The 21,707-nt window shown below is 49.0% G+C and overlaps 7 protein-coding genes across 7 annotated transcripts; 3 read left to right on the forward strand and 4 right to left on the reverse strand.

The window, feature by feature from the left end:
* Window positions 1-91: 91 nt before the first annotated feature.
* LOC26514511 (testisin) lies at window positions 92-2,077 on the reverse strand. The gene is made up of 7 exons (XM_014908535.3): window positions 1,801-2,077; window positions 1,697-1,742; window positions 1,470-1,615; window positions 829-1,410; window positions 711-759; window positions 516-649; window positions 92-451 (listed from the first exon to the last, which is right to left on the reverse strand). Exons 1-7 carry the CDS (start codon window positions 1,979-1,981, stop codon window positions 93-95), a joined length of 1,497 nt encoding a protein of 498 aa, XP_014764021.2. The 5' UTR covers window positions 1,982-2,077; the 3' UTR covers window position 92.
* Window positions 2,078-2,139: 62 nt separating this feature from the next.
* LOC6494183 (nuclear pore complex protein Nup214) lies at window positions 2,140-8,069 on the reverse strand. Its single transcript, XM_001960779.4, has 8 exons — window positions 7,893-8,069; window positions 7,697-7,835; window positions 5,905-7,640; window positions 5,659-5,840; window positions 5,254-5,595; window positions 4,013-5,193; window positions 2,314-3,928; window positions 2,140-2,258 (listed from the first exon to the last, which is right to left on the reverse strand). Exons 1-8 carry the CDS (start codon window positions 7,926-7,928, stop codon window positions 2,234-2,236), a joined length of 5,256 nt encoding a protein of 1,751 aa, XP_001960815.1. The 5' UTR covers window positions 7,929-8,069; the 3' UTR covers window positions 2,140-2,233.
* A 1,367-nt stretch (window positions 8,070-9,436) lies between these two features.
* On the forward strand, window positions 9,437-14,873 carry LOC6496395. The gene is given in 8 exon segments (XM_032450032.2): window positions 9,437-10,485; window positions 10,667-10,864; window positions 10,937-11,050; window positions 13,085-13,359; window positions 13,416-13,542; window positions 13,612-13,691; window positions 13,693-14,222; window positions 14,587-14,873. Coding segments are annotated over 8 exon segments (1,905 nt in total). The 5' UTR covers window positions 9,437-9,924; the 3' UTR covers window positions 14,607-14,873.
* Window positions 11,298-13,019, forward strand: LOC123257265. The gene is made up of 2 exons (XM_044715663.1): window positions 11,298-12,159; window positions 12,350-13,019. Exon 2 carries the CDS (start codon window positions 12,437-12,439, stop codon window positions 12,803-12,805), a length of 369 nt encoding a protein of 122 aa, XP_044571598.1. The 5' UTR covers window positions 11,298-12,159; window positions 12,350-12,436; the 3' UTR covers window positions 12,806-13,019.
* A 244-nt stretch (window positions 14,874-15,117) lies between the features above and the next one.
* On the reverse strand, window positions 15,118-16,580 carry LOC6494181 (uridine phosphorylase 1). Its single transcript, XM_001960782.4, has 3 exons — window positions 16,403-16,580; window positions 16,141-16,343; window positions 15,118-16,085 (listed from the first exon to the last, which is right to left on the reverse strand). Exons 1-3 carry the CDS (start codon window positions 16,470-16,472, stop codon window positions 15,207-15,209), a joined length of 1,152 nt encoding a protein of 383 aa, XP_001960818.1. The 5' UTR covers window positions 16,473-16,580; the 3' UTR covers window positions 15,118-15,206.
* A 1,119-nt stretch (window positions 16,581-17,699) lies between these two features.
* Window positions 17,700-19,958, reverse strand: LOC26513879 (CCHC-type zinc finger protein CG3800). Its single transcript, XM_014908467.3, has one exon. It carries the CDS (start codon window positions 19,670-19,672, stop codon window positions 19,187-19,189), a length of 486 nt encoding a protein of 161 aa, XP_014763953.1. The 5' UTR covers window positions 19,673-19,958; the 3' UTR covers window positions 17,700-19,186.
* Window positions 19,959-20,564: 606 nt separating this feature from the next.
* Window positions 20,565-21,699, forward strand: LOC6496397 (PRADC1-like protein). The gene is made up of 2 exons (XM_001960783.4): window positions 20,565-20,989; window positions 21,223-21,699. Exons 1-2 carry the CDS (start codon window positions 20,694-20,696, stop codon window positions 21,515-21,517), a joined length of 591 nt encoding a protein of 196 aa, XP_001960819.1. The 5' UTR covers window positions 20,565-20,693; the 3' UTR covers window positions 21,518-21,699.
* Window positions 21,700-21,707: the final 8 nt, after the last annotated feature.

Consider the following 21,707-nt stretch of genomic DNA (forward strand, 5'->3'; position numbering starts at 1 on the left):
AAAGAGACAAACTTAGAGCATATTCACATTATTCACGGAAAATAATACATACTTTTCCCCATATGTACATTTGATGAAGGGCTGCTCATACACTAGTATTTCCGGGAAGATTCTGCAATCCATTCTGTATGTTTTACAACGTCTGTGACAATTGTTATGCCATTACTCGAATAGCTAGCGAATCCGGTGATTACAAACATGTGCTTTCCGGCATCGTTTAAATCTAGGCCGATTACGTCTCCAGGACTGCCATATTTGGTCCCCAAAGGTATCGTCACACAAAACTGATTCTGATCAATTGGTTTTCCGATTCTTGTCGCACATTGGTCGGAAGTAAGTCGGCCAACTTCTTTTCTTAAGGCATTATTATTTTCATTAATAATAAAGCTATACTTTAGGTCAGCCATCTTTTTCTTATATTCAGGGTTGATGATGAGGCAGATGGGTTTTACTGAAAATATGCATGAAATTACTTTCAAATGAACAATGCTAGAAACACAATGTGCTGAAATTACCAGTCGATGGAAGGGGACTGCTCAAACGCAACAACGCTATATCGTTCTCATATCCGGCCTGATACTCTGGATGTTTGAGCACCATATCCACTAGAAACTCATAGGATCCTGTCGAATCCACCATAGTCACTTCTCTGAAATTGAAAAACATTTAACATATAGAACATCAAGTTCTAAATCAATCAAACTACTGACATGGCGTTTGGGTCGTCCGACATATCTTGGGCCTTCGTCAAAAGGAAGCCTGGAAGAATGCATTACATATTATTATATAGAATATAAAATATATACTATATAGAATATAAATACGAACGTTCATTGATAACCGTGCCCTTGGTCATAATCCCATTCCAATAGATTTTGACGGACCACGGATGGATTCCATTTGTATATTCTCCACAATCATTGTTAAGAAATTGTACTTGCTCCTGTGGGGTTTCCGTGGACGTCTGAATTGGGTTAGGAGGTCTGACATTATTGTCTGGCTCTGTACTTTCTTCAGAATTTTCTTCAATTTTAAACTCAATCCAATCGACATAGCTAATCACGTCAGTGAAGACCACACGCCCATTGCACGAGTCTGCTACGAAACTTGCAATTCCCAATTGAACGACGCCATACCAGAGATATTTTCTGATGCTAATCATCCGCACCAATGGACCCCCCGTGTCTCGGTTGCAGATATCACCGTTTATGCATCCAGCGCAAATTTGGCTATCACCAACAACAAAACCGAAATCTGAAACGCATTCGGAACGGTCTGAACGGTCCAGAGCCATGGGTTTCAGGGTATCATTTTTGGCTAACCGGCCACTAAAGGCTTCAAATTCCGTCAACGTCTCCACCTCGTCCTTAATATCCATATTAAGAGAAATGCAAATAGGCCTCACGAAATCTAAAAAAAATTATTGATGTGTTTATGAGTAATTCAATTTTAAAACGAGAGCCACCAACCATTGAAGATTACATCTTCCTGAAGTCGCAGAAGAGCAATATCATTTGTGAATTTATATTCGGAATATGCAAAATGAGGAAGGATCTTGTCGACACCATATTGGCTGGAAGAGAAGACTCCATTTTCTAGGCCCAATTTTACGAACCTTAAGAAAGAAAAAATAAAATGTTTATGAAAAGTTCTCTCCTTTAAGAAGACATATACATATTTGGAGACAGATACTTACAAGCTGTTCTCCCTTTTAACGCAATGGGCGGCAGTTAGAACAAACCCTGAAATAATGGGATTCACAAGGTTAGACCCTATCGGCCGAAACACACAAATACCTACGACTAGTAATGAGCGTGCCCTGGCACACGAAGCCGTTCCGGTTACTTATACTGGCCATCCATGGAGCGGTGTCGCCCAGCTCCTTGAGTGTGTTTGTAGTGAGACACCTTGGCTCCAACAACCTGACAGCATGCAGTTGCACTAAAAAGCCTAACGTGATCGCCGCTTGAAGACACTTCATTCTCAGTGAAACATAAAACACCGACTGAATTATGATTTAGTTTTTTATACTAAGCCAAGCTGATAATTGACCTCGGTCTTCCATCCTTATCAGCAACGCTTTCCGGCTAAGTAATAAAAAATAAAACCAAATTCCACGGAATAAGAAGAGTATGTGTATAAAATTATTCCAAATTTATTGGTAGAAAAGTCTATCTCAAATCAGTAGAGGACAAACAAACCATGGGATTTTACATAAAAATTATATTAAGTTCTAACGATAGTTCATAAAACTCGATCTGAAATGGCAAAGAGTTAATTCCAGAAATTTGAGCAATTAGCGCTGCTACTCACCCTCCGAAAGCTGGCTTCTGGGCATTGGAGTTTCCAGTTTGGGCTAGGTTCCCAAATGACAGTCCAGAGTCCTGCCCTCCAAGTGTTTCAAAGATGTTGCCTTCGGTCGGCTTCGCAGCGCCCCCGAACGCTGGGGGCGATGTTGTGGTAGTGGCACCGCCAAATCCACCGAATCCTTTTGGACTCCCAAATGTGGGTGCTCCCCCGAAGGTGGGACTGGCTCCGAAGGCCGGCGATCCTCCAAACACCGGCTTCCCTCCAAATCCGCCAGCAGTGGGCTGCTGTTGCGGAGTTTGAGGAGATCCAAAGCCGGTTTGGGCTACCGAGCCGCTGCCACCAAATACGCTTCCAAATCCTCCGGATGCTGGGGATGACTGCGAAAAGGTCCCGAATCCGCCAGTCGTATTGCCACCGCCAAATATTGATCCGCCCGAAGCAGGAGTTGCTGGAGAGGCAGCTGCTGAACCAAAGATGGAACCGCCACCACTTGCTCCTCCTCCGCCAAAGGCAGAGGGCTGTGGTTGTTGCTGCGGTGAACTGACCGGGCTAGCGAATATATTTCCACCTGCCGCCGGGGATGCAGCCTGTGCAGATTGTCCAAAGACGTTTTGTCCGAAAATTGAAGTACCACCAGCCGTACCCGAAGAAGGACTTTGTGGATTGCTTCCTCCGAAAATGGAGCTCGATCCAAAGGGAGAACTGGCCGCCCCGCCAAAAATAGATCCTCCCACACCGCTGGCTGCAGGCGCCGGTTGAGCGAAGGCACTCGTTTTCATGGCCTGCCCAAAGATGTTTCCGCCAGAGGCAGTCGCTCCCGATGGCGGACTGCTAAATGGCAAGGTGCCGCTGATGGCTGCTGAGGCGAAAAGACCCGTTGGTGGAGTAGCTGCGGCAGCAGCTGGCGCAGCAGCGGTTGCACCAGCTGAAGATCCAAAAATGCTCGTTTCCGGCTTGGGAATATTTCCGAAAATATTTCCAGTCGATGCAGTATTGGCTGCTGTGGACTGGAATGGACTGCTGGCCACTGATGCCGCCGCTGTGGTTGTTATTGCTCCTGAGGCTGCTCCAAATCCACCAAAAACGGAAGACGAAGTATTACTTGTTGTGGACGCAGTGGAGGGGTTGGCCGCTGCAGCAGGAGTTGCTGCACTGCCTAGACTGCTGAAGGCATTCGAAAAAGAAAAGGCACTGCCCGGTACGGAAGTGCCAGTAGTCGGAGCTGTAGTGGAAACAGATGCTGGAGCTGGTGAGGCAGCTACTGGTGCGGCTGAAGCACTTGCTGTAATGGCTGGCTGACTCTTTGGAGCTGCAGTGCCAGGATTTTCAATACCGAATGGATTTGCAACAGAGACAGGCACTACAGTTGTACTAACTGAATCCACTTTGGTGGTTGCTTCAGTTTCACATTTTACTGCCGGAGCGGTTGCTGTTGAAGGCATTGGAGCTGATGTTGCTGTCGTTGTGGTGGTCGATGTAGCTCCCGAGCCTGCTGATGAAGGGATGCTACCAAACAGTCCCTTGGTTGTCGATTCTCCAGCGCCCCCGCCGAATAGGAAGTTATTGGAGCCCGAATTGCTGCTTTGGGTGCCAAATATGTTCGATTGTTTTGCGGAGTCTGTTGGTGATTGAAATTGTTTGTAATGTTTGTGCTTAAGTTTGAAAAAACTCGAAAGTGATACTTAAAAAAAATATGACATACCTCCAGAAGCTTCCTTGGTGTTTGGCTTACAAATGTTAACAGAAGCGAATAGTCCTCCAACGGGATCGGAGGTACTGGAGACTGGAGGGGCTTTTGGCGAATCTTCGGCAGCTGGAGCTGCGGGCTTGCTAACAACAGACATGACGCTGCTGCTGCTGCTGCTACTGCTGCTGGTGGTAGTCAAAGGTGATTCGCTAACACTTGGTTTTGATGTTGCTGCCGAAAAAATACTAAACGGGGCAGCTGAAGCGGATGTGGATGCCGGAGAAGAAGCTCCTCCAAAGCCCAAGGATGAGCCCAATCCTCCGAAACTGAAAGCAGATCCGGAAGAACTTCCCGCAGTACCACCGCTTGCCTTAAACCCTGGGAAACCAAACGTTTGCCCAGCCGTGTCCGACTTCGGGGTGGAAGGGGGTGCTGCCTTTGGTGGATCGGTGGTGGATTTAGGTTCCACTACTCCCGCCTGCTCCTTGGGCTTGGCCGGTTCTGGGGTAGGCTTTGGTGCGACCTGCTGTTCCTTTCCCAGTCCTTGGAAGAGGTTTGCCTTTGCCGGCTCTTCCGATGGTGGAGCTCCGAATGAAAGCGCTGGCTTGGTGGCGTTCCCGCCAAAATTGAAGGTCGAAGCCCCGCTGCTTAGTCCTCCGAACATGGAGAAACCGGGCTTTGCAGCTTCTCCAGAGCTCAGCGAAGTTGTGGTGTTCGTGATGGCAGAAGTCTTGGCGAAGGGGCTGCTTGAACTAAATGAAAATGTACTGCTCACCGGGGCACCTGTAACTAAGCCCGACTTTTCGGCAGCAGCTGGCTTGGACGGCATGGGTTTTGGCAATTGAGTTGTAACTGTAGGTAAAGCAGAAGCCGGAGCTGCAACTGGAGCCGGAGTGGGCACAGATGCTGGAGGTGCGCCAAAAGCGGGGGCCGACGATGCGGCTTGTATGGCTTTGTTGGCGGTGGTAGGTTTGGCGGCCGCCTTCTTGAGCTGTTCCTGTTTAGTTTTGGTCTCTAATATTACCTCCGATTTGATGCCCACGCGATCCGGTCGCTGAGGGCATATAATTTTAATCTTCTGATGCTGCACAACTTTACGAATCTTCTCTAACCGATCTTGGGTGAGCTTGGCAGCATTAGAGTCCACCACCTGACGGAGACTCATCGACAGTATGGAGTCTGCCAGAGTTTCCACACTGCAGATATTGGAAAACGTTCTATTAGAAGAACTCTGGCGATGAAGTGCCTCTACTTACGCCTCAATTGTACGGGTGCGACTGTTCTCCTGGTCGAGCAACGCCGCTTGCAGAAGACCTCGCTCCTTGAGTTTAGCCTTGATGTTGTTTTGGAGGATGCGCTGGTCGGAGGTCAAGTTCTGTAGCCGGGTAAGACGCTGGTAAATGCCCTCCAAGCAGGGCATGTGCATGCGTGACTTTGAGTTGCGCCGCAATACGTCTTGCAACTGCTCCCACTGTGTATCGATATGTTGCTCGGCGAGACGCAACTGGGCTTCGTTCGCTGCCACATAGCTCTGGAGCCGAGCGAGCATTCGGCGTCCAGCCGGGTCGCAGGAGCTGGAGTTCATCAATCGTGTAATGCTGAAAGCGGGAATGGAAGTTTTGAACAAATCCTACACTATGTCGGGAGATTATTTCACTTACTCTGGCTTCCTGTAGACCTCTAACTTTCCCCGGCATTCGGCCACAATGGCATAAGCCTCGTTGAGGCCCTGCCGAAGGCCCTGCACATCCAGCTCGAACTCCACGTCCTTGGCCTGTTCGTTCAGTTCCTGCAGATCATCTAGTCGCTTGGCGTACGACTTCAACGTCGAAGGAGCAGAAATCTGCGGCACAGAAATTCAAACAAATATTGATAAATGTATCTTCAAATCAGTTTAAAGCACTTACATTGCTGAGAAGATTTTTGGTCTGATCTTTCTGCTTCTGAATATCCTGGTTAAAGGCCTCGATTTGCAGGGCAATCATGTCCTTGATAATGGGCTCGGTATCATCCAGCTTGAAGGTTTCCTCGCTCTTTACAGCTGACTGTGGAGGGGCTACCGCAACGGGTTTCGCGGCGGGCGGAGTGAATGTCGGAGGAACTGTATATAGGGGTTTGCTTACGGCAGCAACCGGTGCGGATGGCGCATTCTTTTCCAGCGCTGATGGAGTAGCTGGCCCTGCAGCAGGTTTGTTCATCGCCAAACCACCAAAGGTATTGCCTCCGGTTGAAGAAAACATGGAGGTCATTGGGGAGCTTGTGGTCAAGCCACCCAATCCTCCAAATCCAACGGCTGGCTTGGCTGCTGTCGAGGTTGGAGCCGCGAAGCTCAACGGAGCAGCTGGAGCAGCTCCGAAAACTAGCTGCGAGGGAGCTGGAGCATTAGCTGCGGTTGTCCCAAACCCGGAGAACAGCGAAGCTTGCTTTTCCTTCGCCGGAGCTGGAGTCGAAGTAACCGTATTCGGTGTAAAGGCAAAAGATATGTCGGAGGACGGCATGGCAGGGATGTCCTTGGACGGGGGACTGACAGCCACGGCTGGCTTCTCTTCGTTCTTTTCACTGGCCACCAGTGCGCTGAGGGGCCGAAACTGACCCGAGGTATCAGCCACTGGTGGAGGCGGTGAGCAAACAGACGCAGCTCCCGGAAGCAAGTTCAAGAAGTTAAAAGACAGAAGGGCGCCATCTGAGCCCAGGACATGCACCATGGGCATGGCCTGAAGTTTCTTCTCGTTGATCGTAAGCTGGTGCGTTGAGGAGGTGTCGTAAACGAAGCCCAGGGGAAAAGTCTCCTCTTGTGTTTCCTCGCTCAGCGGTAACTCGATGCGGGCTTCGTCCAGCAAGGTGAACTGCTGCCAAGTGGGCGTTTCGCCCGTCTCGGAGGTGCCCATAATACCGATTTCGACGCCATTGGCCGAGGTTACCAGCAGCACGTTCCACTGGGAAACGTGGTTGAAGAGAAACTGATGATTTCTCGGCCCATTAAGGCTATAGCATATGTCATAATAGTTGGTGTAGCTAGGTGGTCCTGCCTTGGGCGCATTCAGAATGTATAGCGACGGATTGCAGTCTTCGCCGTGCTGCAGAAAGACAACAGCGAACTGGTACGTGGATAGCCATTGGACGGCTATGGTGTCGAAAGGTGCATCGTGCACGTTCGGAGGACAGACTATGGTTTTGGCGGGCGTCAAGTCGGGCTTGAACTGCTGCAGCTTGCCACTGGGAAAGCCAAGAACGATCTGCTTACCCCTGGGCGACCAACAGCCGCACTTGACCTGTTGACTCTTGTCCAGGGAATGGAGCTCGAAGTTGCCACCCTCCTTGAGGGCATACATTCCGAGAGCTCCGTTGTTTAGAACCACAGCGAGGCTGTTAGGTAGCACCGGATTCCATAGCAATTGCACCGCATGAACGTAGTCTTCCGGAGCCAATCTTATGCTGTACACTGGCCGAATGTCGGGGCCCATGAATGAGGGAACTGAATAGATGCTGAGAAGACTTGTGCCATTCTGAGTATGGTTAATAGCGAGCAGGTTGCCGTCCGAGCTGCAGGCTATATAATTTGGCACACTGGGCAGGGGTACAAGACGCGCCTGCGGCTCGCGATCCGTTGACTTGGCATTGACCAGGTCCTTAAGAATAATTACTGAAAAGCAGATTGGATTGGTTTGGTTGTAATGCTATGTGGGTTCTACGAGTTACCCTTCAGTTGGGGCAGCGTTGGGTTGCCGGCGAACAACAGGCCGCGGCTGCTGGAAATAGCTAGCAGTTTCACATTGCTTCTTGGCTCGCCGCATTTTTTGAACGCCACAAACTTGTCGTGCAACTTGAATTGAAAGTCCTACGGAGAGAAAGAGGTTAGTTTTCGGATCTTATTCATTTTGGATGGTCTATGAACCTGCGAGTCCTTGCAGCCTGGTGCATTCTCCGCCATATTAGCGTTTTTTTCTGTAGAAATCGCCAAAATTATGGCTCCTTGTTGAATTTGGAAACTGCAAACCGGCAGAGTGACTTCTAGTCATAAACAGAAAATACCAGCTGTCAGATTGCGCGCCGTTTCTGTTGCCGATCTGGCAGCACTGGCTCCAACAACCAATTGTCCATAATTTATGAAGGTTTTTGGGCTTTCGATTTTTAATTATTACACATTATTTAATTGATTATTTCTAATATCTTTATATATATTATATTTTTAAATAAACAGAAATATATACTTTATAAGCTACGGCAAGAGAAGATTGGTTGTTATCGATAGGTCTATCGATGCTAACAGATGCTTTTTCTCGGGGGTTTTGTTGTTGTTCGTCTGTCCCTGTCCAACGAGAGATTTTGTTTTATTAAACAAAAGCCGAATTTCGTTCGCGGGCAATGGAGTGCACAAACGCTGTCCGATTCTCACAATGAAACGTTAAAAGGAACATGTAGACGATTGAGTATCAGAAGCTAAGCGTCGAGTAGTCACATTTTTCAAGTGGCTGTGCAACACGGTGATGAAAATTGCGTTGTACACTAAAAGCCAAATTAAAAATTGAAGTCCTCCATCCACCTCCTGCGAATGTGACACTGAAAACGATCCCAGCAAGCAGCAGCCATTACTACAAACAAATCGAAAGCCGGAGCGACGTACTACTTCTAAATTTGGTTGACAGGCGAAACAAAAATAGGAAATTCTCGAGTGGGTTCGGCGGAGGAAGCTGTGACCACAACACATTCCAGGACTCTGAGCAGGCCAAGGACACCAACTGGGCTTTCAAGATGATAAGCAGTCTCTTTTCGCGGCTTATAATGTGAGTAAGAAAATCCTGGCCCAATAACGGTGCACCCAAATCCGCGTCCCTCCCCCATGTCCGTTTTGGATAAGCCCCTGTGTGCGAGCGAGAGCGCTGCTGACCCCCAAAATCTTCCATCTCAGCTCGGCCTCCAAACGGAGAAGCTCATCGAAAGTCATCGCTTCTGCGGTTGCTGGCTGGCGGTGATTCCTAATTGTGTGGGCGTCACGCTTCTGACTGTTTTTTTCTTTTGGATTTTGATTTCCGTGGTTTCTCGAGCGTGGTTGGCACTTGGTGATTGCTATTGCCTTGCCGATTGTTTGTTATTGTTTGTTGTTCTGCTTACTAATCAGCTGCCGCCGCAGAGTACCGTTCACTTGCAGCTGTGTGCGTAGCCCCCCATTGAACTCCTAATTTGGAGTTGCAACTTGTAATTGAAAGCCTTCCCGACGCCGAGACCCGAGGCCGACGCACTCGTCTGCCTTGCGCGCCCGGTATGGACTCATATGGGAGCGGGTCTGGGACTGGGACCCGGCTACTCTCTTGTGACTCCGTGCGAAATGGCCCCCATTGTTGCTCAATATTTATAGATCGCCTTCGAATTGGCACTTCACCTCGTCCGTTTCGGGCTTACCCTGCCCACAGCTGCGTCCAGATTAAAGTGAATCATCACCAGTTACGTTCCAAACAATCAAGTACTCTTGTCCGGTTCTATCACTTTTCAGTTGAAATTGCATTAGATTGCGTATTTCACCTTTTAGTTTACTTATTCAGATTATTTTTATTCAAAATTACATAAAATTAGTCGTTTTTAGGTACTAGTTTCTCCTAACAACCTCTTGAAAGTGTTCCTCCAGTCCTAAAATAACAAAAAAGAAGAGTTCAGACTTCCGACACCTATTTATTTGAACCCTGCTGTACACGCGATCCCAAATACGGGTAGTTCCTCCGTGTAAACATTGCTGCGGCTGGCGTTCTCGCGAGACCCGAGCGGGTGTTTATTAATAGACCCCCCGGCTGAGCGTTAGACGATCCGTCGAACTCTCCGTCGGCCAGGCCAGGCCAGCAGGCAGTCTCTGCTCGGCGTTCTTGCGGCCAGGAACTTTACGTTTCGGACCGCGACCTGCACTGCGGCCAATGCCATGAGACATCGCCTTCGCCATGAGCCGGCCAATCTATCACCAGGAGCCGCTTTTCTATCAGCGCCCTGGCGTTAACATCCGCCGCCTACGTCATCCGCCGGGCAGTGTCTACGGGCGCAGCTACTCGCTCGAGGAGCAGCAACAGCCGCAGCAGCTCGTCTTCGAGGAGGACGTGGTCCCCGTGTATCCAAAATTCTTGTACACCCAGCAGCAGCAGCAGCAACGCGCTCAGTACCCCCTGTACCAAATCGGTGATTCCCTCAGCTCGCTGGACAGTGACTTTACGGACAATGAGTACGGTGGAGCTGCCTATATCGTGGAGCAGCCCACATCCAAGTCGACGCCCAAAGTGGTGCAGAATCTGAACGCCCTGGGCCGGATGTTGGAGCTGCTGCAGCGCTGTCCACTGCCCTGTCTCTCCTTCAACACGGCGTGCATCTGCTCGCTGATCGTCATCTTCCTGTCGCCGCGTACCTGTGCCCAGAGTTTACTCTTTCCCGCTTTCAGATTATTTTGCGGCACCCTCTACCCGGCCTACGCCTCGTACAAGGCGGTCAGGACCAAGGATGTCAAGGAATATGTGAGTATGGCGTAATAACTGTGAGACCAAAAATAATGAGCTCTGTACCCATTCCCTAAGAATAGATCTAGTATCTATATAATTGGCAGTCTCATGATTCCAATCATAACTACCGCACATCATTATTTCTGGTCCACATAGTATTTTAATGCAAATATTAATGAAATTTTCTTGATCCCAGGTCAAGTGGATGATGTACTGGATAGTTTTTGCATTTTTCACCTGCATTGAAACCTTCACGGACATATTCTTCTCCTGGCTGCCGTTCTACTACGAGATCAAAGTGGCCCTCGTCTTCTGGCTGCTCTCGCCGGCCACAAGAGGCAGTTCCACTCTTTATCGCAAGTTCGTGCACCCGATGTTGACGCGCCACGAACAGGTGGGTTGGCCCCCCTTTCAGCTAATCTCTCTCTGTACTGAGCACATTCTTTGTTTGTTTTTTGTTGAGCAGGAGATTGATGAGTACGTGAACCAGGCCAAGGAGCGCGGCTATTCGGCGGTACTGCAGCTGGGTTCCAAGGGAGTCAACTATGCCACCAATGTGCTCATGCAGACGGCCATTAAGGTAATCCTCCCCACACAAGCCACCATTAAAACCAACCATCACCACTGACACCCTCAAACACCCACCCACACACACTCACCACCAATCTCACCCGCTCAACCTCATTCATTTGGCCATTTTCGATCGCCTCCAGCGTCGTTGCATAAAATGAGCTTCAGCTGTTCTATATTCGATTTGAAAAATATTTGCGCAACGCCCCTCGGCGCACTCATCTTGATCATCGCCAACTGGCCAGCGGAATCCGCAGCATCATCCGGCAGGCAGTCAGGCAGCCAGGCAGCCGCTTCATCATCATCATCTTTAGTTCGCCCTCTCTTCACATTTACTTTAAATATTATTTAGTTTATGTACGCCTAGAATCGAATGCTCTTTTGTGCCATTTGCGTGTTTGTTTCGATTTAGTTTGTAGTTCGTAGTGTGTTTCTCTTTGTGCAGCTAGATCTAGAGATATATACTAAACGCGATACACGCTAGAAGATAAATTGCCATGTTGAAATGCTGTTGTAATAAAAAAGAAATGAACAAATCCATGCCAGATCCCCCAGCGACCCGTCCAAACTCAAACTATTTGTAAACAATTCAGATGTGGGCCAAAAAAGCACTTGTGGGCTGCATTCTGGACAGCATTCTGGCTGGATTTTGAGGAAATGCAGTTCATAAATGCCAGTTGATGTAGGTCGAATTTTGTAAAATAAATATGTCTATTTGGAGAAGTCCCTATCGCATAAGAAGACAAGGGAAGAGTCAGTTTGCTTTGTGATTATTTGCGAACTATAAAGAAAACAAGGTCCGATTTCCGAGGAATAAAGTACAAATACCTCTTCTCTTTGTCCCTAAACAAAGAACTTGTTTCCACTTGGGTATAGCTCCACTGTGTAAGTCCTCGAAATGTATTCTTTTTGTTGCCATCTGTTGACGCGACACTCCTTGTTTTCCGATTTGCATTCAGCGGCGGACTTCTCCCGGCCATCGCCATTGTTGCCCAGTTGCACAATTCTAATTCCAATTCCGATCCGCCTCTGGGGTAGTGTATGGTAGGGCACATGGGTATAAATAGATGCGGGGCATGAGACAGTTCTTGAGCGTGTGTACCCCCTTTGCTAGAAAATGTATGTACATATACAGCCCCAGCTGCAATTCATTTCAATTTAAGACTTTTGCGTTGCCTCTTTTTTAATTAACTTTTTCGTTTCTTCACTTACGTTTCTTTACATTTTTAATTCACAATCAAAACTATAAACCTGCACCCAACTAAACCCGCCTGAACCGCCCGATCGCCACTAACCTGCTAACCGCTAGACCTACGCCTTGACCACGGCTGCACCGGCGAATGGACGCGGCCTCCAGAACTCCCATTCGGCCAACGAGTTGTCCAGAAATCGGGACATGCTGGACAGCACAGAGGACTGGCTGCCACGGGCCAACTCCCTCAGCAGCATCGACAGCTACACAGAGGCGGCCGGTGTGTTCGAGCCGCGAGTGGAGACCAGGCGTCTGGTCATCCGGGAGGTGGAAGAGGAGACTGAGGTGCACGAGGATGTGACCATGGGCGACGGCGGAGCGGCTCGCCTCCGGGACCTGCCAGTTCGAAAGGCGTACACGCGTCGTGCGGCACCAGCCTCGACCAAGACGGGAGCCAAGCGTGGCCAGAAGCAGTCCGAAACGGACCCCAGCGCCACCAGCTCCACCAATGTGATTCGGTCGCGCCGCAAGCTGCGCGATCCCACCCCAGATGTGGATGTGGAGGGCGATTAGGCCGTGCCACTTTGTGTTCCAACCACACCTATACTCTCAGCGATCGAATTTGTAACACTCAGCTCAGCGATACTCCCACATACTGTCATCTTAACCCTGTCGTCCCACTTGCAGTTTTTTTTATATACTTTTACACACAAGCACTATTCCTGCGTACTGTCTAGACCTAAGTTCCCCAGTAGTTTTAATTGCGATTAAATCATTTAAATGCCAACTCTTGTGCTTTACAATCCACTCACTCGCTACTTCCACCCCGACTGCGCTCCGTCACTCTCGAAGGGCGGCGGCAATCTGGTGCAGACGATCAAGCGGAGCTACAGCCTCAGCGACCTGAGCGAGCCGGATATGCATCGCACCCAGGATGAGTTGGATAATGTGATGATGTCGTCGATGGTCTCATCGGCGGTGGTGATGCGTTCGCCCTCCACCGGAGGCAGGATCTTGCGGCCACGCAACCAAACTCCAGTTGGCAGATCGGCCAGCGGCACGCGACACTCCACTGGCATGTACTTTACAGAGGTGGATGTGTCCTCCAAGAATACGGGCGACTTCAAGTGAGTATATACCCACCTTGAGGATGAGTCCACCTAGTAATCCAACGCACTTGCAGCTACAACATTCGCAGCCAGGACGACATCAGCTCCGGCTACTCGAGTGCCGAACCCGTTAGTGGTCTCAGCCGCACCTCCTCCATGACGAATGCTTCCAAGGCTCGAGCCAAGTCCAAACGCAACGAGGTAGGTTCTGAGTTTGTCTTTTTCTCTGAGAATCCCTTAATCCGTTTAGAGACTGGTGTTGGTTAACAGTTGCTAGAGGAGATGAGGGACGAGGTCTTCTTGGACAACCAGCTTTATTATCAAGGTGCGCAGGTGGTGGATAGACCTGAACCAGGCGGAAGTGGAAGATCCTAAAGATGAGGACTTTTATGAAGCATTGCCTTTGATAGAAGAGGACGAGCAGGTGGCGAAAGACAACCCAGAAGGTTCCACTATTGGGTCTGAAAACGATCAAGTTTTTGAACCAATTAAGGAGGAGGAATCCGCAGCACCTTCATCCATCCCTGACAATGAAAAACCAACCTCCACCGGTACCCCCAATGTCCTGCCTCCAATAGATCCCTTTGTACTGGTACTGAGTGCTTCTGCATCCCAGCCAGATCCGTTTCTACCGGAGCGACAGCGGCCACTGTCCCCTCGCGAATTGCGCGACACCTTGGAGGAGATCAAGCACAGTTTTCGGGCGCAGTTGGAGCCTGAGGTTTCCTTTTCGGCCTCACCATCGCCCCTGCTGCGGCCCAAGGCCAGTCACGGCAAGGGGCGGGCTCCGCCGCCACCTCTGCCTCCCAAGAGGCACTCCCTGAGCCCCCAGCCAGACGCCATTAGCCAGACATCCACGGGGAGCTTGGAGCGCAAGCCAGGTATCGGACAACTGTTGAAGAATATCAAAGCTAATGTGCTGCGTAACAAAGCTAATCCCGGCCAGCAGTCGCAGCCGCAGTCGGCGGCGGAGGATGAGCAGCTGGCGGCCAGAGAAACGCAGATTTGAAGTAAGCCCAGCTCGCAGCTCTCATCATCCCAGTGTTTTATTTCGCTCACCGCCGGGCAGCGCCAGATCCGCCCCCTAACTCTCATGGCCCCCAAAAACGGCATATCCCCTTGTACAGTTGCGTTACTAACCTTTCGGATTTAAGAGTTTCCAGCATGTTTCTTGGATTGTTTTTCTTGGCATAGACACCGCCAGTGTCCTACCTTTTTTAACAAAAATCTTCTCTGCTCTTCCAGGACAAATCCATGTCTGCTAGCTGCACCACCTTGCCCCGATCCAGTAGCCGCAAGTCGGAGAAGTCTCAAATGGGTGGAGCAACTGCCTCCGGCCAGGCCAAAACACGCAACAAGTCGGAGAAGTAGTAAGATGGAGCCATTAGTCGCCACCGGATGGGTGGCGAACGTGAATTAGAATCCATAGAACAGAACCTCATGTTTTAGTTTATATTGTAACTTAATACGAATACCAATTACCGATTACTGATACTGATTATGATTATGATGATATTAGCTCTATATGCATATGCATTATTGTGTACTTTGTTTGTGATTCTGTAGTTCCGGGTGCACTATGCCCTGGCCTGGCCCATTATGGTACTCATCTCGTGACTAGTTTAGCGTTAAGCGAGTCTCCTAGCCCCTGCCCAAAGGTTCTCCAACAACACACAGCTATACTAACCAAAAAATGTTGATGCCCGAGGATACCTATCAAGTGTGTAGCATAAATTCCTAAAATTGTAATTGAAAATTAAATAAAAGTCGATACCATTGAACTGAAAAAGGATACTCTCTACAGTTTTTAAAATCCTTTACTTAAACAATTATTTTTTCACATACTGGTCAGTGGAGGAGTTGTCTCATTCGGCTTCCTCTTCAGGAGGAGGTGGCGGTGGCTTGCTGTCCCCAGCACCGCCGTCTCCATCCTCGGACTCGGCCTCCGATGCCAGATCAGAGTCCTCCTCGACGGGGTACAGGACCTTTCTGATATAGCGAGCGATGAGCGTTGCAGGACGCTTGTCGAAGCCGCTCAGGATTTCGTGTGGTGTTGTTATCTGATCCCCTTCCAGGCGGTTCAGAATGGCCACACACACCACAGCCGACCGGATGTTGGCCCGGCTGGTCAGGGCCGCGAAGGCCAGGCTCTCCATCTCGATGTTCTTGACACCCTGGGCTTGCAACTGCTCCAGGAAGGCCATCTTGGCATCGGGGGTGTACTCGCAGAAGGCGCCGTCTAGGCGGGACTGGCCTTCGTAGAAGTCATGGGCACACATCGTCCGGCCAATGACCACGTCGAACTTGTCCGTGCGGGGATCGTGGCACGACTTGATCTCATTGGCCAAGCCCTCGTCCAGCTGGCTGGGATGCAGCACGCTGTTGCCATGCACCACGATCTCGTGGACAGGCTCCAGCTTCCCGCTCACCGCCTCCGTGGTGATCACCACAGTGCCGGGCTCCACGCCAAGGCCTCCGCACGTGCCCATCCGAATGAAGACCGGATCTTTGCACTTGGCGTGGTACATCGTCTTGATGAGTTCGTGCAGCAGGATCGAGATCGAGGGACAGCCCATGCCGTGGCTGGCGCAGAGTACGGGTCCCACCTTGAACATCCCGTACCGCTTTCCGGCCTCTGCCATGTCGGCAAGCTTCGTGGCCGGATTCAGCTTCAGTCCAATCTCCTGCATTATGTAATAGGCGAATGCCTCCATCCGCCCCGGTGTCCCACCCATGCAAACGAACTAGTAGGATAGCCAGGATTAGATTTGGATTGGATATCCCGATTCCTGATCTTACCTTAACGTCCCCGAATACCTTCGGAAAGTCCGTGGTATCAGTATTGTGTCCTAGATGGTAGAGGACGTCGGGATTCAGGCATTTTATGCAGGGATTAAGACCGCAGAAGGTGCACCCGTCCTCCTCCTCGTCCTTCTTCTTGCACCCGTCCTTCATCTGCCGCACCAGCTTGGCCAGGACCTTGCTCTGGGCATTGACGACGGCTGTGATGTGGGAGAACCATGTGTTACCAGGACGACCCTGTAACCCCGAAAGACCTTACTCTTTAGTTGGTTGACCTCCTTGACCAGGCGACAGGAGCACTTATCGCTACCACCCTTAGTGCGGGACATGTTTATCTTTTATCCTTCAAATACTTATTTTTTTCCAATAAAAATTTTGTACAAAATTTTCCAAAGCAGCTTCTGGTCGAATTCGAATATAATGACGGATATTTCAAAAGTCTCTAAACTATACTATGCTTTAGTATTCAGTATGGGAACTGATGGAACTCCCCTCGCATGTGGTCCTTATTAAGTGCTGCGATTATTTTATAAACCCCATGATCGCACCACAATAAAATATGGTGAGCCGCGCAAAAGAGGCCTAACCGGCTTGAGAAACCACCACTACCACCGGCTGCTGGTTCTTCTTCTTTTTCGTGGTTCCCTGCCCAGCCGGCTGGCCCCTGGCTCCGAATCCGGCTTCGAGACTCCAACTGTGCAACTTCGACTTTCAAGCATCCTCTGCTCTGCCACACATGCGCACAGCAGCTGATGATGATGGGTAAGCGCGCTGACCTTGACCCTCAAGCGGCGGGAGACTTGTTGCCAAGTGCAGTTCCACACGGAGTTGAAGTTTCGCCGGTTACACCCCATCTCGCACCACCACCCCTCTCTCTTTTATTTATTTTTTTTCATATGTACATACATACAAATTTCGCCTGCGAGTTTTCACCATTAGCGGCGACTGTACTTCACAGCGATACATATTCACTTAGCGCGGGTATGCCTGTATATATGGACATATGGTTGTACATTAAATAGCACAGCACAGGGCAGGACAGGAAGACTATAAGGATACTTATAATATAGGAGCTTAAAGGGGGTTCATCCCATCCTATCTATTAAAACCCATTTCTCTGAAGAGCTAACATATTACGTATTCGCAGTGTTGGTTTTTGCCAATTTTATATTTCATTTTATTTCTTACAAATGCTTCTTACATATTTAATAGAAATAGGAATTCAACAAAGAGAGCTCGGTTGGTTCTATGGAGAGCTCCACGACTGTACCACAGACCACAGACAATGGCAATTTTTGCGGGGCTGACTCACGCGGAGAGTGCCGGCGAGATGGGGAGAGCTCGCGCTGTTGAGCGCGAGATAGGAGAAGGAGGGCCCCCATCAGCTGCCCGCGCCATGTGTTCGCAGCTGCAATTGCCGGCAAACTGGTTGCCTTGGAGTGGAGTGGAGCCAGAGTGAGAGAGCAACAATGTGGGGGACAACCTGGTGGGGATCGCTCTCTCCATCTCCTTTCCTTCTCCTCTGCCACCAGAATAAAGAAACACACGAGATGGGATTATTTTTTTTTTTTGTCTCAAATCAGCAGCTCCAGCATTTTAATTTACAATTAAAAAACAATCACAGTGATATTTGAATTTCCATTTTCTTCATCGTACATAGGTTGGTTTCGCATCTTTGTGTCCCGTCCAACTGAAGGTGTGTTCTTCTTCTTGATCCGCTTCCCACCGTACTGAGTTCTGAGTGTTGTATTCTTCTTCTTCTTCATTTTTTTTTCTGGTTAGCTTAGCTCATCCTCTCCAGCGTCGTTCGATTCGGTTCAGTTTACCATTGTTGATGTTCTCCGTCTTGTAGGTCTTGTTCTTTGTCTGCTTTTGCTCTGCTCTTGTTTGCTGCCCCCTTTTGGCTTCAGCTTCGTCTTGAGAATCATGGTGGTGGTGGTGGTGGTGGATGATGATGGATGAGGGGTGGGAATTAAGGTAAAGGTAAAGGTATGTAGGTAGGTAGATGGGTAGTTAGAGGTGGTGGTGGCTAAGTGATGATAGCACATCGTGCAGAATTCCTAAGGCTCGCCGGCAGCAGCTGGATGGATGGATGGTAGTAACGTGATCTTCTCTTGCATGCTTCTTTGCTTTTTCTTTTTTATAATTTTTTTTCTTTTTATTTACGCTTTCTGGGTGTGGAACTCCTAATAGGATCGATTTTTATAGTATTCTTTAAGGTATTTTTTTCTTTTTTTATATATTCTTATATAGTTTCATTCCATTCGTTATAATGTAATTAGTAAATTCAAACACTTTTTGCAGCATAATCATATATAATTATAATAAAGTTGTTTGCTTCTTGTTGGGTTCTCCTATGGTTGTTGTTGTTGTTGTTGCGGTTTAGTCTTCTCATCTTACAAATTGGGTCGCATTCGCGTCTTCTCCGCTTGTTCCTCCTCCTCCTCCTCCTGTTTTCGCCTTCCTCGTCTTCTTCGGCGTCATCTGCTCTCTCGGCTGCACAGCTGCCGTTGGCTATCGTCGTCGTCGTCGTCGTCGTTTCTCCTCCCCACAGAGCTTTTACTCCTCCGCGAAGACTCCTCTTCTGTTGTAGCTCCTTCTTCATTTCGTCGGTCAATTCTGCTGGCTTTCCTCGGAAGAAAGTTTCTCAGTTCGGGACGTTGGCACCGCGCTGCAGGCTCAGCTTTTGGAATCAGAGATGATGTTGCAAGAGTTTCGTTGGATGATGGTGTTTCTATATATTCTGCATGTGGTGTGTGTGTATGGTGTGTGGGTGGTGGGTTGGGTTGTGGGTTGTTGGGTGTTGGGGGGGAGGGGTGGTTGGGGTTGATCTTGACTTGGGTGCTGCTGTCGCTTTTTCTTCTTCTTCTGCGTGTTCTTCTTATTCTTATTCTTTCTGATGTTGGCTGGCTTTGTGAATGTTGTAGCAAATTGATTTTTCGTTTTTATGTGGTTTCTGCTTCTGCTTCTGCTTCTTCGTGTTCAAATCTTCCGCTTTCGATGATTTTTTTTTTAACGGATACTGTTACTAGGGACATCTGTCCTAGTTCCGTCCTCCCTTCTCGTCGCACTCGCGCCTCAGGTGGCCGCTCTTGCCGCAGCCATAGCAAGTCTTCGAGGTCTCCGGGCAGTTCTTGGAGATGTGACCGGTGCGGTTGCATTTGTAGCACGACACGTTGGCCGGGCCGCGCTCATTCACCGCCTCGGGGCAGTTACGGACCCAGTGTCCGGTCTTGTTGCACCGGTAGCAGGTCGGGTTATCGGCCTGGGTGCAGTCCTTCGAGATGTGGCCAATACCGTTGCAGCGGTAGCAGCGCTCGGCCTCCTCGGGGCAGGCACGTGCAAAGTGCCCGAACTGGTTGCATTTGTAGCACTTTTCGCGGTTGCGACGCATGCCGCCGCCATCGCTGCGCATACCGCCGCCCCCACCGCCGCCGCCAATGCCACCCGGTCCACCGCCGCCGAGACTGCAGTCCCGGGCAAAGTGGCCCGGCCGGTTGCACTTGTAGCACGTGGCAGACATCGACATCTTGCTCTCAAACTCGATCTGAACTTGGTCTCCTAATCGCTCGCTAGTTCCTCTCACTTCTACCGCTTCCACTTCCACACACACGTTGCCTGGCACTGCTTGCGCTGGATGCGAAAAACCACAGGATCCGGCAGATTTCTTTGCCTCGACGCCAAAAAACGAAAGTTAAAATGGCGACAGAGTATCTAGTACCTGGTCCAGTTATCGGCCTCTAAACAGAGTTGCTCCTGATTGCATCGATTGCAACGCTGACCCTCCACGCGGTGCACATTGGTTTCAGCTCCGGCGAATATACAGCGAAATTGGGGACTGTTATGTCGGCAAATGTTGTAGTTTGACTATTTTGCCAGGGCATACTGTTGATTAATAATTTTTTCCTGTTCCAAATAATATAAAGAATTTTATTTTAATCATAAAAATTAAGATTTACCACATATGTGATAATACATAACCAAATTCGGCAATTGCAAAATTGTAACTTTTTGCGCATACGTAACCAGGGTGTCGGTGCGATGATTGCAAAATATCGATATTTTCATTAGGGGTATTTGGAGGACCCGATAACAACAGACATTCAGTGCTGCCAGATGGCCAAAATTTAACCCTAATCCATTGTAAAACAGTGAATTTCGGTGGTTTTTCTTGTTTAAAAAGATGAATGCAATCAAATCTTAAGAACACACAATCGGAATCCCGATATTATTCATTTTCATAGGTGTTTCAGCATAAGATACAAAAATGATGGTTTGGGATAGAAGTGTCTCCAAACATCATATGTTTAATAAAAGAAAACATTTTTTAAGCTCTATTAAGGCCAAAATATCTTCAAACTGGAATAAATATAAAATAAATTCAATGTAAGAAGCAAAGTCTATCGAGTACTTTTCCCGGCTAGTGCTGACACTCGTGGTGCATCCGATAGTTGCGCATTGGCGGACTACCATCACTTGGGTCAAAGGAAATATTAGTTTGTTTTTTTTTTGCAGCAAATATTATTGTTAGTTATGCGTGCGTGGCCAAAATGCTAATCGTTTGGTTAGTGCTTGCCGCCACACTGAGCCGATGCATCCGAGCCAGCACATCGATCTCTATACCGATCACCACGCAGGACATAATAGCGGGTGACGTGTTTTTCGAAATCCTCTCGCCCACGGACCTGGAGTACACGTACCGGTTGCGTCCGGCCAAGGATTTTGGCGTCACCTTCTCGCAGCGTCTTGAAGGAATCCCGCTAGTACTCGCGGACCCTCCTGGTGCGTGCCAGAAGATTCGCAACGCTCGGGACATCAGTGGCGGCGTCGCCCTCATCGATCGAGGGTAACAATAGTTTAAACATTAAATGGTCTTTCATTAAAAGATACTTCATTGGTTATAAAATCTGTATGAGTAGCCCCTACACTGTCTTGGGCTTGGTCTCTATACCAACTGTGATGTCACAGTGCGGTGGGCTCTCAATTGATATGCTTATCTAATATTCTTCCCTTGCCTTGATTAATAATTATTTATAAGGCTGTTGGTTTTCCGAAGTATTCATGATAGTGTTTTTGCAGGGAGTGTTCCTTTCTCACGAAGACGCTACAAGCGGAAGCGGCGGGTGCCGTGGGTGCCATAATCACCGAGTACAATCCCAATTCGCCAGAGTTCGAGCACTATATCGAAATGATTCACGACAAAACGAACCGGGATAGCAACATACCGGCCGGCTTCCTCCTTGGCAAGAACGGCGTTATCATCCGGTCCACCCTGGAGCGACTGAAACGGGTGCATGCCTTAATCAACATACCTGTAAACCTCACCTTCACCCCGCCCTCCAAGATCAACCATCCTCCGTGGCTGGGTTGGTGACGGGTGCCATTGGTCTGCGTCGGCTCGGCGGAGGCACATTCTATCTGAACCAAAGTGCATACTTTTAATTAGGACGTGAAAGGGAGACCGCAACTGAGACTAAACATAGAGTACATAAGTAGCTAATTTGTAGACGGAATCCATTGACTGTAAATAAATTGCTAAGCAGCAGACAACAATAAGATCGCCA

This window comes from Drosophila ananassae, chromosome 3L, assembly GCF_017639315.1.
Source record: "Drosophila ananassae strain 14024-0371.13 chromosome 3L, ASM1763931v2, whole genome shotgun sequence".
Lineage (NCBI taxonomy): Eukaryota > Metazoa > Arthropoda > Insecta > Diptera > Drosophilidae > Drosophila > Drosophila ananassae.